Source organism: Alosa alosa, chromosome 18, assembly GCF_017589495.1.
Source record: "Alosa alosa isolate M-15738 ecotype Scorff River chromosome 18, AALO_Geno_1.1, whole genome shotgun sequence".
NCBI lineage: Eukaryota > Metazoa > Chordata > Actinopteri > Clupeiformes > Clupeidae > Alosa > Alosa alosa.
Window position 1 is genome coordinate 25,709,096 of NC_063206.1, and position 12,816 is coordinate 25,721,911.

A 12,816-nucleotide genomic window follows, 5' to 3' on the forward strand; every position below is an offset into this window, starting at 1 on the left:
TAAAATCCCATTAATTTGTTATTAAGATGTCAAATAAAAGTGACAGATGTGTTAGTTAGATGGTTGGATGTATGACACTGAGAGCCCATGACTTACTGTGGATGGAGCTTGTAGAGAGTCCCGTCCACCCCCACGGTCACCTCCAGGTGGTCCAGTCCTCGGTTCTCACGGATCTTGTCGACCACGGCGGCCATTCCGGCTCCGCAGAGCTGGGCGGCGCGGCGAGACACGGCCCCACACACCTCCTTCACGATGATACTGTCATCGCAGGTGCTGTCTAGGCCCAGGTGCTGCAGGATGGACCTCACTTGGAGAAGGGCCAGCCGGTCACTGTGCGGGGATTTTTAAAAGAAAGTATACTTCAGAAATGCCAGACATGCCACAATTCATCATTCCAATCAAGGCCTAATAAAGCATCCTTCAAATTTGACAGAAGTGTTTACTGACGCTATGGTGAAATTATAGCATCATGCATCAATATTTTAATTCTAATAATAATCTTTTAATACACAATAATGTCTTTCCTGGTGGTATTTACAAATATACAGACAGATGTCACTTGTCACTGCTTACATAACTAAACAATATCTTGTAGAATGTTCAATGGTAAGACAACCTTACTGAGTGTGAATTAGATTCAATAACTCTAACATTACAACACTGAAATAGAACTGGGAGCCAAGGGACTACGACAGACAAATGCACTGCACCTCTCAATCTGTGAGAGAAACTTGGTCTCAAAGATGCCCCTGGTCTTCAGGGGTTCTGTGATGCGGCCTCGGAACAGCAGCCCGCGGCTCGTCAGGTCAATCAGGATTTGTCGCACAATCTCTCCCAAGTACATACCGCTGGTCATTTTTTCAAACCTGCGGCCAGTGGAAGCAGATATAGGTGAAAAATGCATCATAAGCAGACATATTTTAGTGTCTACTTTCCTCCTTTTGTCCTTTTGTCTTCCTGTCATATTAAATGTCAAACTCTGCTTTGCTGTAATCGGTATCATGATGCCCTCTAGTGGTCATACTGCTCAACTGAATTTATAGCAGCAAAAATGTTGAAAGGCTCCACAGTTAGAGAACAAGCAAAAAAATGAACATCATAAAACATTTGTCACACATAAAAGTATCTCTCTTTATCCATCATTTACATGCCCACCCATCCATCAATCAAAATGTTTTCCAATTGGGAGATACAGGGCTTAAAATTCCACATCCCTTTTACCATTTTTCCAGTCCTAATTTAAAACAAAAAGTGCTTTACAAAGATTTACCAACACATTCACAAGAGCCATTTGTGCCCTTTGGGTGCTCCATACCTCTGTTTTCCACTGTTCAGGGAGCCCTCATCCACCTCTTTGTCATACTTGGTCCTGATGTCCTCAATACAGCCGTTTTCCCCGAAACCCCCCCACTCTGTGTTGACACACATCTGTCCCTCGTCGCCCTCCACCGTCTCAATGTTCCTCATCTCCTCCATGTAGCACACGTTGCTGCCCGTGCCTGAAACAGTGCAGAGGACAGGAAGACTGACTGACAAGACAAGGCCTCAATGTCTCAAGAGAGACCTCATAATTGGGTCTCTCTTTAAGTGTGAATTAAGTACTAGAAAATAATTACAGTATGCTTAAATAGCACAGTGGAATCATTTACAAGTTCTTTCGTAAGATGAAATCAAGAGCATACATTACATAACTAGTTTGCAACAGTGTCTAACATATATAAAACTGTGTCTAACTAAAAGCTATAAAACAGTCTAAGCAAGAAAATTGATTTGATCAGAACACTGTAATTGTGGCATCTGAGTTTCAACTGTTGAATGACCTACCAGCGATGAGTCCAATCTCACATTTGGGATCCTCGTACGCACAGGTCATCATTGTGCCAACAGTGTCATTCACAACAGCAACAATGTCAAGATCAAATTCCTAGAGACATTATGAAATGTGGTGACTATAAAAATAACAATGTAAAACCATCACATTATTTTTCCATCATATTAATCCAATATTGACAGAGATAATCTCTCCAAAATCACTATGCACTAAAATAAACTGTCCACAGGAAAAAGATGCTTGGTTGTTATCATATCATATTTGATGCTACAGACTCACATTTCTTCTTTTGATGGCTTCTCTCAACATGTCGACTACATCATTTCCTTCGCAGTCTGTGGCTTTGAAGCCTTTCGTCCAGCTGACTAAAGTCCCCTGGGAGAGTTAACACAATTGAGAAAAAATTAGAGAAAACAAACCCGTTAATTTGAGATCCTCTGTTCTTGACAGAGACAGTTTCGTTGAGCAATCAAAAACCTTCACCTGTCTTTTTAATGCACACATACAGATCAACAGAGATGGCAAAAGTACTCACTTTCCATACTCAAGTAGAAGTACAAATACTTGTGTTAAAAAATACTCTGGTACAAGTACTGGTTTAACTTCTTTACTCAAGTAAAAGTAACAAAGTACAGGCTTGGAAATTTACTTAAAGTATAAAAGTAGTCTTGTGAATGACCATTTTTTATGCAACAGCACCTGGACCACACAAATGTTACCAGAGTGCAAGAGTGCCCGTCTCTCTTTTTAAATCTTCCCATAACCTGTTTGGCCATTTATTGGCTTTCTCCTCCAACATTGCACTCCCTACTTCAGAGGGCAGTGTGTTCTTTTGGCCTACCATCAAATGCTGGACATCTTTAGAAAGCTAAGATCCTGTAGTTTCTTAGGAAGCACTGGCACAGAGTTACAGAGCCTAGAATATTGTTTTTTTCTTTCTGCGAGATAACAAGCATCTCTGAACTGACTACATTTCAGCCCTCTAGGTCACTTGATATGATTTTAGAAACACAATTGAGCCCTAACACCAGGTCTTGCGAAGCTGTGTGCAAAAGTAGATCAATATAAAGTGAAAAATCTGTATTTTAGACCATTATTTGCCAAGGTATACTCATGCGTTTTGTAATGCCTTATGGAAACTCCTCATAGGACTTTTGGTTACCCAAAATGCATACTGACAATAAAAGTCTGCATTTCTGAGGTTTCTTGTAGACTATTTGGATTGTGTGTCAGGTTCTGATATAGAATGACTACACAAAATGGAAAAATTACACAAAAGGCTCTATTTTTGCATTTTCTTTGTTGGCTTCATGCGTGTGTATAAGATGGACTATACATCTGCACAACTAATATTGGATAAAACAACATGAATATTTAATTCCTATGGATTCCTGTGAATATTTCAAGACCAGGAATGTAGTGGTAAAATAAGACGTGGGTAAACTATGAATTCTGTGATCACAGTACGGTATCAGATTTTTAGAAAAGGCATTCAGAACATGTTTGATGATGTGCGGTTATTGTCAAATGTTTATAACAATACAAGTGGCATTAAGTGGTTTATATAGTGTTGATGAGTGTACATATTGTTATTGTGGATAATACAGTGTGATTTTTAAATGCTAACAGTTGTAATTGGTGAATAAACTCTTTTGAGAGGTGGATAAACTCTAATAAGAGGTGGAGAAACTATTTCTGAAATTTCAGTGGTGGGTAAACTGCGTTTAGTCTGCTTGCGTTTAGCGGCCTCCACTAGCCTACTGTACATCTGTTCAAGACCCAAGGCTGCATCTAGCCTACTTATTGCTAAGGATATAGGCTACACTGCAGCTAGAAGTTAGGGAAGCACCAAAGGCGAGGAGAGGAGGAGGGCATTAGGCTATTGACTAAATTTAATTGAATTGAGACATACTACTACGTCCTAACGTTAACGTTACTGCCATTAAGCTGCAATGATTTGCCGCGAATGAATGCCGCCCAAATCAAGTCATCTTATAGTGGTGCGTCAAGTGGCCTATATTCCGACCCGCTATTGATGTAGTGAAAAATAATAATGGTAGGCTGAAATTATTTGAAACTAAAGTAACAAGCCAGTTTTGTAAAATGTAAGGAGTAGAAAGTACCGATATTTGTGTTAAAATGTAAGGAGTAAAAGTAAAAAGTCGCCTAAAAAAATAAATAGTGAAGTAAAGTAAAAATATCTGAAAAATCTACTTAAGTACAGTAACGATGTATTTGTACTTCGTTACTTCCCATCTCTGCAGATCAACTTGGCAAAGTAGCTGGAATTGTATTCTTCATTTTGTAAATCGCTTTAGATAAAGGCGTCTACTAAATGAATCAATGCCAATGTAATAATCCCAATAGACAAATTAGCTGAATTAATAAAGATAAAGTGTGGAGACATTTATGTTTGTTTGTTTATGTTTATGGTATTTGGCAGACGTGTACCTTGTCGATGCCAGCCTGTTGACAGGGGAATGAGAAGGTGAAGCCCAGGGGGAGACGCGTGTTCTTCATGCCCATGTAGTCCAGGAAGTCAGAGATGCACTGAACGATGTGATCAAACAGCTGCAGGACAGAAACCCAAGAGAGCTTGATAGTTAGCTAAACTCCTCAAATAACCTAGGGGTTATGTCTTCAATACAGATATGTATGCATCTGTCAGCAGTTAGGATTGGTGTAATTCACATTTTGCTTGAAAAGCCCAGTGAAATGCCCTCAATGCCCTCAGGCTGTTCTGTTGGTGATATACAGTATTTTGGCCCACAAATGTTGCTTTGTTGGTGATTTTGTTTTTGATGGCAAATAGGCTTGGTCAACGTAGGAAATTCCCTACCAATAGCACAATAAATTTAACACCTCTCCCCTGAAATCACCAATGTGTCCCTGAACTAAATGTGTGTTTTGTTTAAGGGTAGAATACATGAGAAGAGGTAGTGCAATGACATCTTCAACTGATTCTAGCAATACAGACTAAACCTCCAGATGAGGTACTCTCAGTTCACCACTTGGACATTCCTCTCCAGGTCTCACCTCCTCTCCTGTGCCCTGCATGATCTCATGAGGAATGGCGTAGATCTTGTTGTACATGCGGACAGACTTGCGTATGCCAGTCCTGATCTTCACCACCAGGACCCGGAAGTTAGTTCCCCCCAGGTCCAGGGCCAGGTACTTTCCCGTCTCTGCAACACAAGGTGTTTGATTTTAAGCTACAAAGTTCCTGTTGCGAACCTTGTGAGATAAATGTGCGTGCCAAAGAAAATGTCCTGCTGAACACATTGCTTCAGAAATTTTTCTCCCTCTCTGAACAACAGTCAAATCAGGTCAAATGGTCAGATGATCTCCCATACCAGTACAGAGAAACTGTAGCCTACTTAATTTGTTTAAGTGCTATAGAGTGTGTGTTATAGTACTCTCTCAAACTGTTAAGGCACCCACTAACAGACATGAGATAGACACAGTACTTATCAAAACCATCTTCACTTGATGCTGAATCAAAACTATGACAGCTACAAGTACTTCAATCTTAGGTTGAGAAATTGGAATCAGAGTTCAGCTTTTTGGGTGGTGGTAGGGTAGCGTGGTAGTGGTAGCGGGGACTAAGGAACTGGGCTGGCACGCACTGTGAATTCAAGTAGCCTACCGGCTGCCACAGCTGTGCCCTTGGGCATGGTACTTAACCCCGAGTTGCTCTGAGGAGACTGACCCTTGTAATAATTGACATGTGTAAGTCACTTAGTATTAAAAGCGTCAGTCAAAATGAATAGACGAATAAGTGAATTTGTCACCTGAGCCGTCGGGCGTGCGGCAGACGTAGGAGGGCAGCATTTTGACGGAGGCCGTGGTGTGCGAGTCCTTCTTCAGCCCCCGCTCCAGCTCCACCCTCATGCGGTCCCTCACCTGACGCAGCTGCTCCTGGTCCAGCCTGAAGAGGTCCAGCGTGTCGGCGACATGCTGCCGCTGCGACAGCAGGCGCTGGGCCACAGCCGTGACCATGGCGGCGCCCTTGCTGCTGCCACTCTCGGACAGCACAAAGCGCACGTGGCAGTCGGGCACGAGGCGCCGGACCACCTTATGAAGCCGTTTAGGAAACCTTAGGAGGCAGGAGAGAAACTTGTGTTACTGTACAACACTGTAACATCATTAACATCTATTGAAACTTAATTAAGTTTTCATTTTAACACATGGAATGACCTCTTAACATACAACACAAATTCAACTACAAGTCTACGAAAACACACAATATCATGACAACTGGAGTATGAGAAATCAGGTTACCTACTCACACAATAGATCAATAAATTGCAATAAATAAATAGACTGCAGCATTGATTTATTGATTTCTCCAGACATCATGCACTGTCTGTGTGAACGTACTGTGGGTGCATCCTGTAGACAGTTCCGTCCATCCCCACTGTGGTCTTCAGAGTCTTGAGCTTGCGGTTCTCTCGGATGCGGGTGAGGATGGTGGCTAGCGCTGCGGCGCACAGGTTGGCCGACCTGAAAGACACGATGGTGCACACGTGCTGGACGGCGATGCAGTCGTCCGTGGAGGGCTGGAGCCCCAGCTCTGTCAGGATCTCCTTGGTGTTCTTCAGCCCATCTTTGTACCTGTAAAATGCAGCCACATCACTTTCACAACACACCTTATGTCACGTTAAACAGAGGAGTCACTAATATACATAACAAACATAGACTTGAATTCTGTAACTGAGTGAAATTAATTAAATTGCATTGAATTTAGACATTATTTGGCTGGTTTTACAGGGAAGGTGCTTGACACCACATACTGTATATGTCTGTGTACCTCAAAATATGTGATTGTGATTGTAGTATGACTATTACTATGTATAGACTATTACTATGACTAGACATATAGCAGCACAGTCATTCAGTCATTTCCTCAAATTAACGTTTTATATTTAATCTACACAACTTCAACACATCATTTTGACAATACTTTACTGTTAGCATAAAGCTGGCCTACGCTAGGACATTCTGTAATATGCTACAATTACAGTATGATATTGAAAATAGAGTTGAATTATCAAAATTCTAATGTAAATGGCCTTGAAATAAAGGCAACATTTCCACCAATGCCTTTTTTGCCAAAGGCTTTCAGCCTTACGAAACAAAGCGCTTACCCTGCTGTGAAACTAGATAGATAGATAGATAGATAGATAGATAGATAGATAGATAGATAGATAGATGTGTACTTTATTCATCCCAAGGGAAATTTTAGGCATCCAACTCTCACATACATAAAAACACCCCCACTCCTGTGACCACTGACCATTACCATTTGAATATTCACTCACTGATGAGAGGTGACCCAGGATGGTTAAATGGCTAAAAAATCCTCTTACTGTTCAATCTGGCAGACGTGTTTTGTCTGGAATTTGCCTTTGGTGCGTAGAGCATCAGAGATGACTCCCCCAAACAGCAGGCCCTTCTTAGCCATCTTTAGCAGGATCAGGCGCACCAGCTCTCCCATGTACATGCCACTCACCATCTTCTCAAACCTGGACACACGCACATAGACATAGATATACTTCACTGCCACATACTATTAATGTTGGTGGTAATAGTCACAGAAAGAGGTAGAGCAATCCAGTAAAGGAGAAAACAAAAGAAAATCAAAACTTAAACGTGGTACTGTGCATGTGTTTAGATCTCCTCCTTTCGGCACCCAGATTTGAAGAGGTGAAGCACATTTCACAGCAAATTCTTGGCCTCTTAGACTTGTGGTTTTGTGGGCCTTTAATGAATGCGTACAGACGTACAGTGTTCAGTCCACAGTCCAAGGCACACTTACAGCTGCTTTCCAGCGTTTGAAGATGCTGCGTCAATCTCGCGGTCAAAGTCGGTGATAAAGTCCTCCAGTGCGCCATCGTCGCCGAACGCACCCCACTCTGTGTTGATGCACATCCGACCCTCGTCTCCCTCCACCAGGTCGATGTGTCTCAGCTCCTCCATGTAGCACGCGTTGGTCCCAGTGCCTGGGCGGGAGGAGAACATTAAGAGACAATAAGACCCACAACAACAACAACAACAACAACAACAACAACAACAACAACATTAACTTGCATTTATATAGCTTTATCATGACACATGGATAAAATAATGCAAACTCACCAACTATGACACCAACTTCACAGCGCTGGTCGTCATATCCACAAGTCATCATGGTGCCCACTGTGTCATTGACCAGGGCCAGCACATCAACATCGATACCCTGCACATGCCAAAAGGTCAAATCAATATGTGTGTCGAAACAAGTTATAAGTAGAACACCAAGTTATAAATAGAACACCAAGTTATAAATAGAACTTCAAGTTATAAATAGAACTCCACATTCTATTTGTGCACAGTCATTTAGCTACGTTTTGGTGCCAATTCTTCAGAGAGCAGACTAAAAATATAAATAACGGAATGCTATAGATGGCTGACTTTTTACATAGTGTATTGACACTGAGCAGGAATCAGTAACAGAGTTGAAGACAAAATGGTTTCTTTACCCGGACTCGGTTGATGGCCTCCCTTAAAGACTGCACCACATTTGAGCCCTGCACTCCTCTCACTTTGAAGTGTTTTGACCATGACAGCAAAACACCCTGGAAATAACCACAACAGAGTCCAGCATAGGACATTCGCTACAAGGATCATGTAATATGGTATGCTATCAAGGCATCATGGCAACAACATAATCGCTAAGTAAGATCAGTCAAGGAAGGTTTCGCCAATAGACAGACTTGTCATCTATGGTAAACAAATATTTAGTAAGTGTAGATTTGAACTATACTGTACCTCGTCTAGCTTTGATTGAACGCATGGAAATGAGAACGTAAAGCCAAGTGGTTTCTTCTTTTGATTGATGCCATTTTTCTGCATGAAGTCCTTCAGAGACTCAGCCACATGGTCGAACAGCTGAAATGTGGAATATGTCATGAAATACCCATAATCCTGTGCATTCATATGGTAAGACCTTTCTAAGTGATGTGGCTGTCACATCCTACTTCTTGATTGTGCCAACACTTCTTTACATCTATAACACTTCTTTACATCTATAGAAGGAAATAAATAAATTGAAGTGCGATAAACAGCCTGGGGGCTCTCACCTCTGTGCCTCTACCACTGAAGAGCTCCCCTGGGATAGGGTAGGTCTTGCTATCCATCTGAACCTTCCTCTTGCCGTTCTCAGACACCTTCACCTGAAGTACCTTAAACTTGGAGCCCCCTAGGTCCAGCGCCAAAAACTCACCCTTTTCTAAAGGAAACACATTAGCCAGACCAGCCCACACATCACCATACATGTAGAAGACACCTAGCACAGGGCACTGGGCAGTATCCATTCATCCATGGCGTGTGCAATCAATGGTGTGCAAATATATCTGTATAATGTCTCACAATAGCTGATTCAAAATACTCATATCTGTAAAAAAAAGCTACGGTAATATATTCATTAAGACATTTTAATCTGTGTTCTACTATTGAGGAAAACAATCTATTAACCAGGCTGAAGAATGGAGCAGGTGCTGTCACTAAGTCTCTCCCAACGATTATGTGACATCTCACCTGAACCATCTGGGGTGGAGTGGACATGGGTCGGCAGCATCTTCACAGCAGCAGTGGCATTGCTCTCCCTGGACAGGCCTTTCTTCATCTCGGCACGGAAGCGCGTGGATATGTCCTTCAACTGCTCGTCCGAAAGGCGCATGGCGTACAGAAACCTGTCGACCTGCAGGAGAAATGACCATTCTGTCACCAGACGAGACTACTCAGATAATGTGAATCATACACGGTCTAGAGCTTTTGAGGTTGTGCATGACATACCTCATGATATATCAACAGGTAACATTCTCAGCACATATAATGCAGATAAGATACAGTATAGTTTACAGCTAAGGGATTTTCAAAAGAGTTTATGTGAGCACATTTTTGAAGCACTTTTGAAGTAATACTCAGTGTTGTTGACGTCTGTTAAAGGAAGCTGTTATTCTTTGTCACCACAGTAGCAAGGTTGACGTTTGGAAAAGGAATTCTGGAAACACCTTTGGTTAATGTGCAACAACTGCAAAAATTCTGCTTAAATCTTTTGAATTAAAATAAAACAGCAACAGCCATTGTGTTTGTTTGATTTGAAGTTGCCTTTGTCTGAGCAGGTGATTCAGTTGGCTTGTTTGAGATTTGGTGCCTTTGGCCTTGTACTCAACTTCCTGTGACCAAACATCAAAGAAAGCAAAATAGTGTTTGTGTGTGTGTGTGTGAGAGAGAGAGAGAAAGACAGAGAGTAATGCAAGTAATGCTCAAAGCCAACACAATGTAGACAACAACTCTCACTGGATATTATACAAACACAACTTTACTGACAAGGACACCACAGTAAAACTCAAGCCATTTACACTCAGCTCATCCCTTCATCCAACTGAACGGAAAGTGCATGAGTCTGTTTCTATGTGATTGTAGGCACAGAGGGCAAGGTCCCCTTTCTCGCTGGCGTTCCCCACTATCCCAGCGGTTAATGATTTGTCAGGCAACAGTATGAAATGGATGGTCATTCATCACCAACCACCATCAGAGGGATTACACAAACGCAGACCGACAGTGAAGAATGTTTTTGTTCATGCGGGAGACTAACTTGAGATTCCACAAGAAAAGCACAAGGATATTTTTTTAGTGTTGGAGGGATGTCCCAGATAAATGTGCTGAAATATTGGGCAAATCTGCCATGTATGATATCTACTGTCACGGATAAAAGATCTCTATAAGAATAGTATTTTAGTTTATGATTAAGTACTATGTAATTTCCTTCATTGCTTCTTATTAACATGGCAAATTACATTCAGTGCATAGGTGTGTAAGAAACAACTGGGAATGAAGCTAGACACTTGACATGACAGAATATCCACATTCACCAAACCACCAGAGTTCAACTGAGACAAACAACTGATGGTTTCACAGACACAAAAAAAAAAGAGTTCAAATAACTTCACCTTTTGGATTTGGTCCTCCTTAAGCTTAGAGAAGTAAAACGAGACTAAGTGCACAGCCAACATCTTGACTCCTTAGATCAGGTCCGTTCAGTTCAGTTCTGTTTAAAAGTACTTTCAAGAGAATAAAAAAGCCTTTTCTTCAATTCAAAACAGTTGCATGTGTTCTTTGAGATTATGTCCCTCCTTGTGCACTTGAAACTTCTAGCTCTCCAGTTCTCAGTGTTTCAGTTAAGCTGCTGTGATCTTAAAGGGAGAATTTCCCTCTCTGGACTGTTTTTCTCGGCACTGAGGATTTAAGGTCCTGCCCTCCCTCCCTCTCTCCTTCAGCTCAATAATTAATGGCCCAGCCCCCCACCCCACCTTTCCTCAGACACCCACCCTTGGACCTCTCCTAGCAATGAGCCATTGGCTTAAGGCCAGTCAGAGGTCTTTCGTAAGCGAACGAATGATCAGTGTGGTGGCAAGATGAAAACTGAACCCTGCTGAGAAGAACAATGGTGCAAAAATAAACGGAGGTGAACATTTTATAAACACAGAACATATCTATTGTGTTCTGTGACTGCAGCATAAGCCATATCAGGAAAAAGGGGGAAGAAATCTCCTTATATTCAAACTTATATATTATAACTTATATTCAAAGTCAAGTCATGCTTCATAATCTGAACATTTAAGTGAAGATCATGAGAGAAGCTTTATACGGGACAGAAGCACATGGACTACCCATGTCTGGCAGTAGTGAAGTAGTGATTTGAACAGCTCTGGCCTCCATGGGTCCTTAAACTATGGCATTCTGGGTAACTGGTGTTCATTTAATAGAACACAGCCATTTAGCGATTGTATGCAATTTCAAGTCAATAACATTTTTTTTTCACATTCTGGGGCCTGTACTACGAAGGGAGCTTAACCTACCCAGATGTAACCCAGGGTTACTTTGTTAAACCAGGGTTGACAAAACCTGGTTATCTTAAGTGGTGTTAATCGGTACTACGACGCTGATTATGAATTTGATTTGTTGAGCCGGGGTTAGGGGTTAACCTGTTCGCGTTCACATAGAAGGGGCGGGTTGCAGCGCAAGTCACCACTTTCAATGATGACATGATCACCTTATTTTACGGATGAGGAATGCACAATTATTATGACAGGTTATGAGGAATTAAAACCCACTCTACGACGTCTCAAATACGTCGGCAGTGAGCAAAGCAAGGCTGTTGGCAACGTATTACAGATCGGATAGCCTAAATGCCTAAAAGTAAAGTTTTATTCCTACATGTTCTTCAAATATGTGTTACGGAGGATTAGTAGTTTGCGGAATGTCTGAAATGAGTTGAAATAATTAAATAGCCTAATTTGAGTTCATAGAAAGGCCTACAGATGCAACCCAATTCAGAAGTGGGCATATAGATTACAGTAATACGGATAATTGAATGTTTAAGTAGCCCCCATTGACTGATTTAGTCTATGCCTAATCCTGTGAACATTTCAGATGCAACACCATTGCCAAACGCACATGGCAGCAGGTGAAAATTAAACACAAAAACATTATTCAGAATAGTGGGTTTATATAGTTATAGCTTTCATTAATATTTCTTAATTATGAAATCATGTAGGCCTAGCTTATAGCCTTCACTTGGCCTCTGTTTTACAGCTAACAAGAAACAGGTGTCTTCGAACACTATAGGAGGAAAGGCACCAGAGTGTTTTACAGTAGCAGAGGAGTTGGCCATCGCAAATCATAGTGGAAGGCCGATTATGGAGGGGGTTGAGGGAGGCATTCGGTCGGATTCTGGTGCTGTGGAAATGTGTAGCCTTTATTTCTTGCTCAGATGTTCAGCATACTGTAGGCCTATGTCCGATTTATTTTCGGACATACAGTATTCTTGCATCACCGATTGAATACGTGAATGTCCACGTATGGGCATTGCTATGAGACGTCTTCCTAGATCATCTGACAAAGATAACGAATTCCCTCGGCAGACAATCTATATCTTC

General features: G+C 41.6%; 1 protein-coding gene across 1 annotated transcript in view; it reads right to left on the reverse strand.

Annotated features, from left to right (window-relative positions):
- Positions 1–11,082, reverse strand: part of hkdc1 (hexokinase domain containing 1) — a 12,206-nt gene extending 1,124 nt beyond the window's left edge. The window contains exons 1-17 of the mRNA XM_048270396.1: positions 10,828–11,082; positions 9,410–9,572; positions 8,953–9,101; positions 8,642–8,761; positions 8,353–8,448; positions 7,970–8,069; positions 7,650–7,833; positions 7,201–7,356; positions 6,212–6,445; positions 5,623–5,927; positions 4,868–5,016; positions 4,283–4,402; positions 2,111–2,206; positions 1,825–1,924; positions 1,316–1,499; positions 711–866; positions 97–330 (exon numbers count right to left, since the gene is read on the reverse strand). Of these exons, the coding sequence (XP_048126353.1) occupies positions 97–330; positions 711–866; positions 1,316–1,499; positions 1,825–1,924; positions 2,111–2,206; positions 4,283–4,402; positions 4,868–5,016; positions 5,623–5,927; positions 6,212–6,445; positions 7,201–7,356; positions 7,650–7,833; positions 7,970–8,069; positions 8,353–8,448; positions 8,642–8,761; positions 8,953–9,101; positions 9,410–9,572; positions 10,828–10,890 (2,609 nt within the window). The 5' untranslated portion in view covers positions 10,891–11,082. The remainder of the gene's footprint in view (positions 1–96; positions 331–710; positions 867–1,315; positions 1,500–1,824; positions 1,925–2,110; positions 2,207–4,282; positions 4,403–4,867; positions 5,017–5,622; positions 5,928–6,211; positions 6,446–7,200; positions 7,357–7,649; positions 7,834–7,969; positions 8,070–8,352; positions 8,449–8,641; positions 8,762–8,952; positions 9,102–9,409; positions 9,573–10,827) is intronic.
- Positions 11,083–12,816: the final 1,734 nt, after the last annotated feature.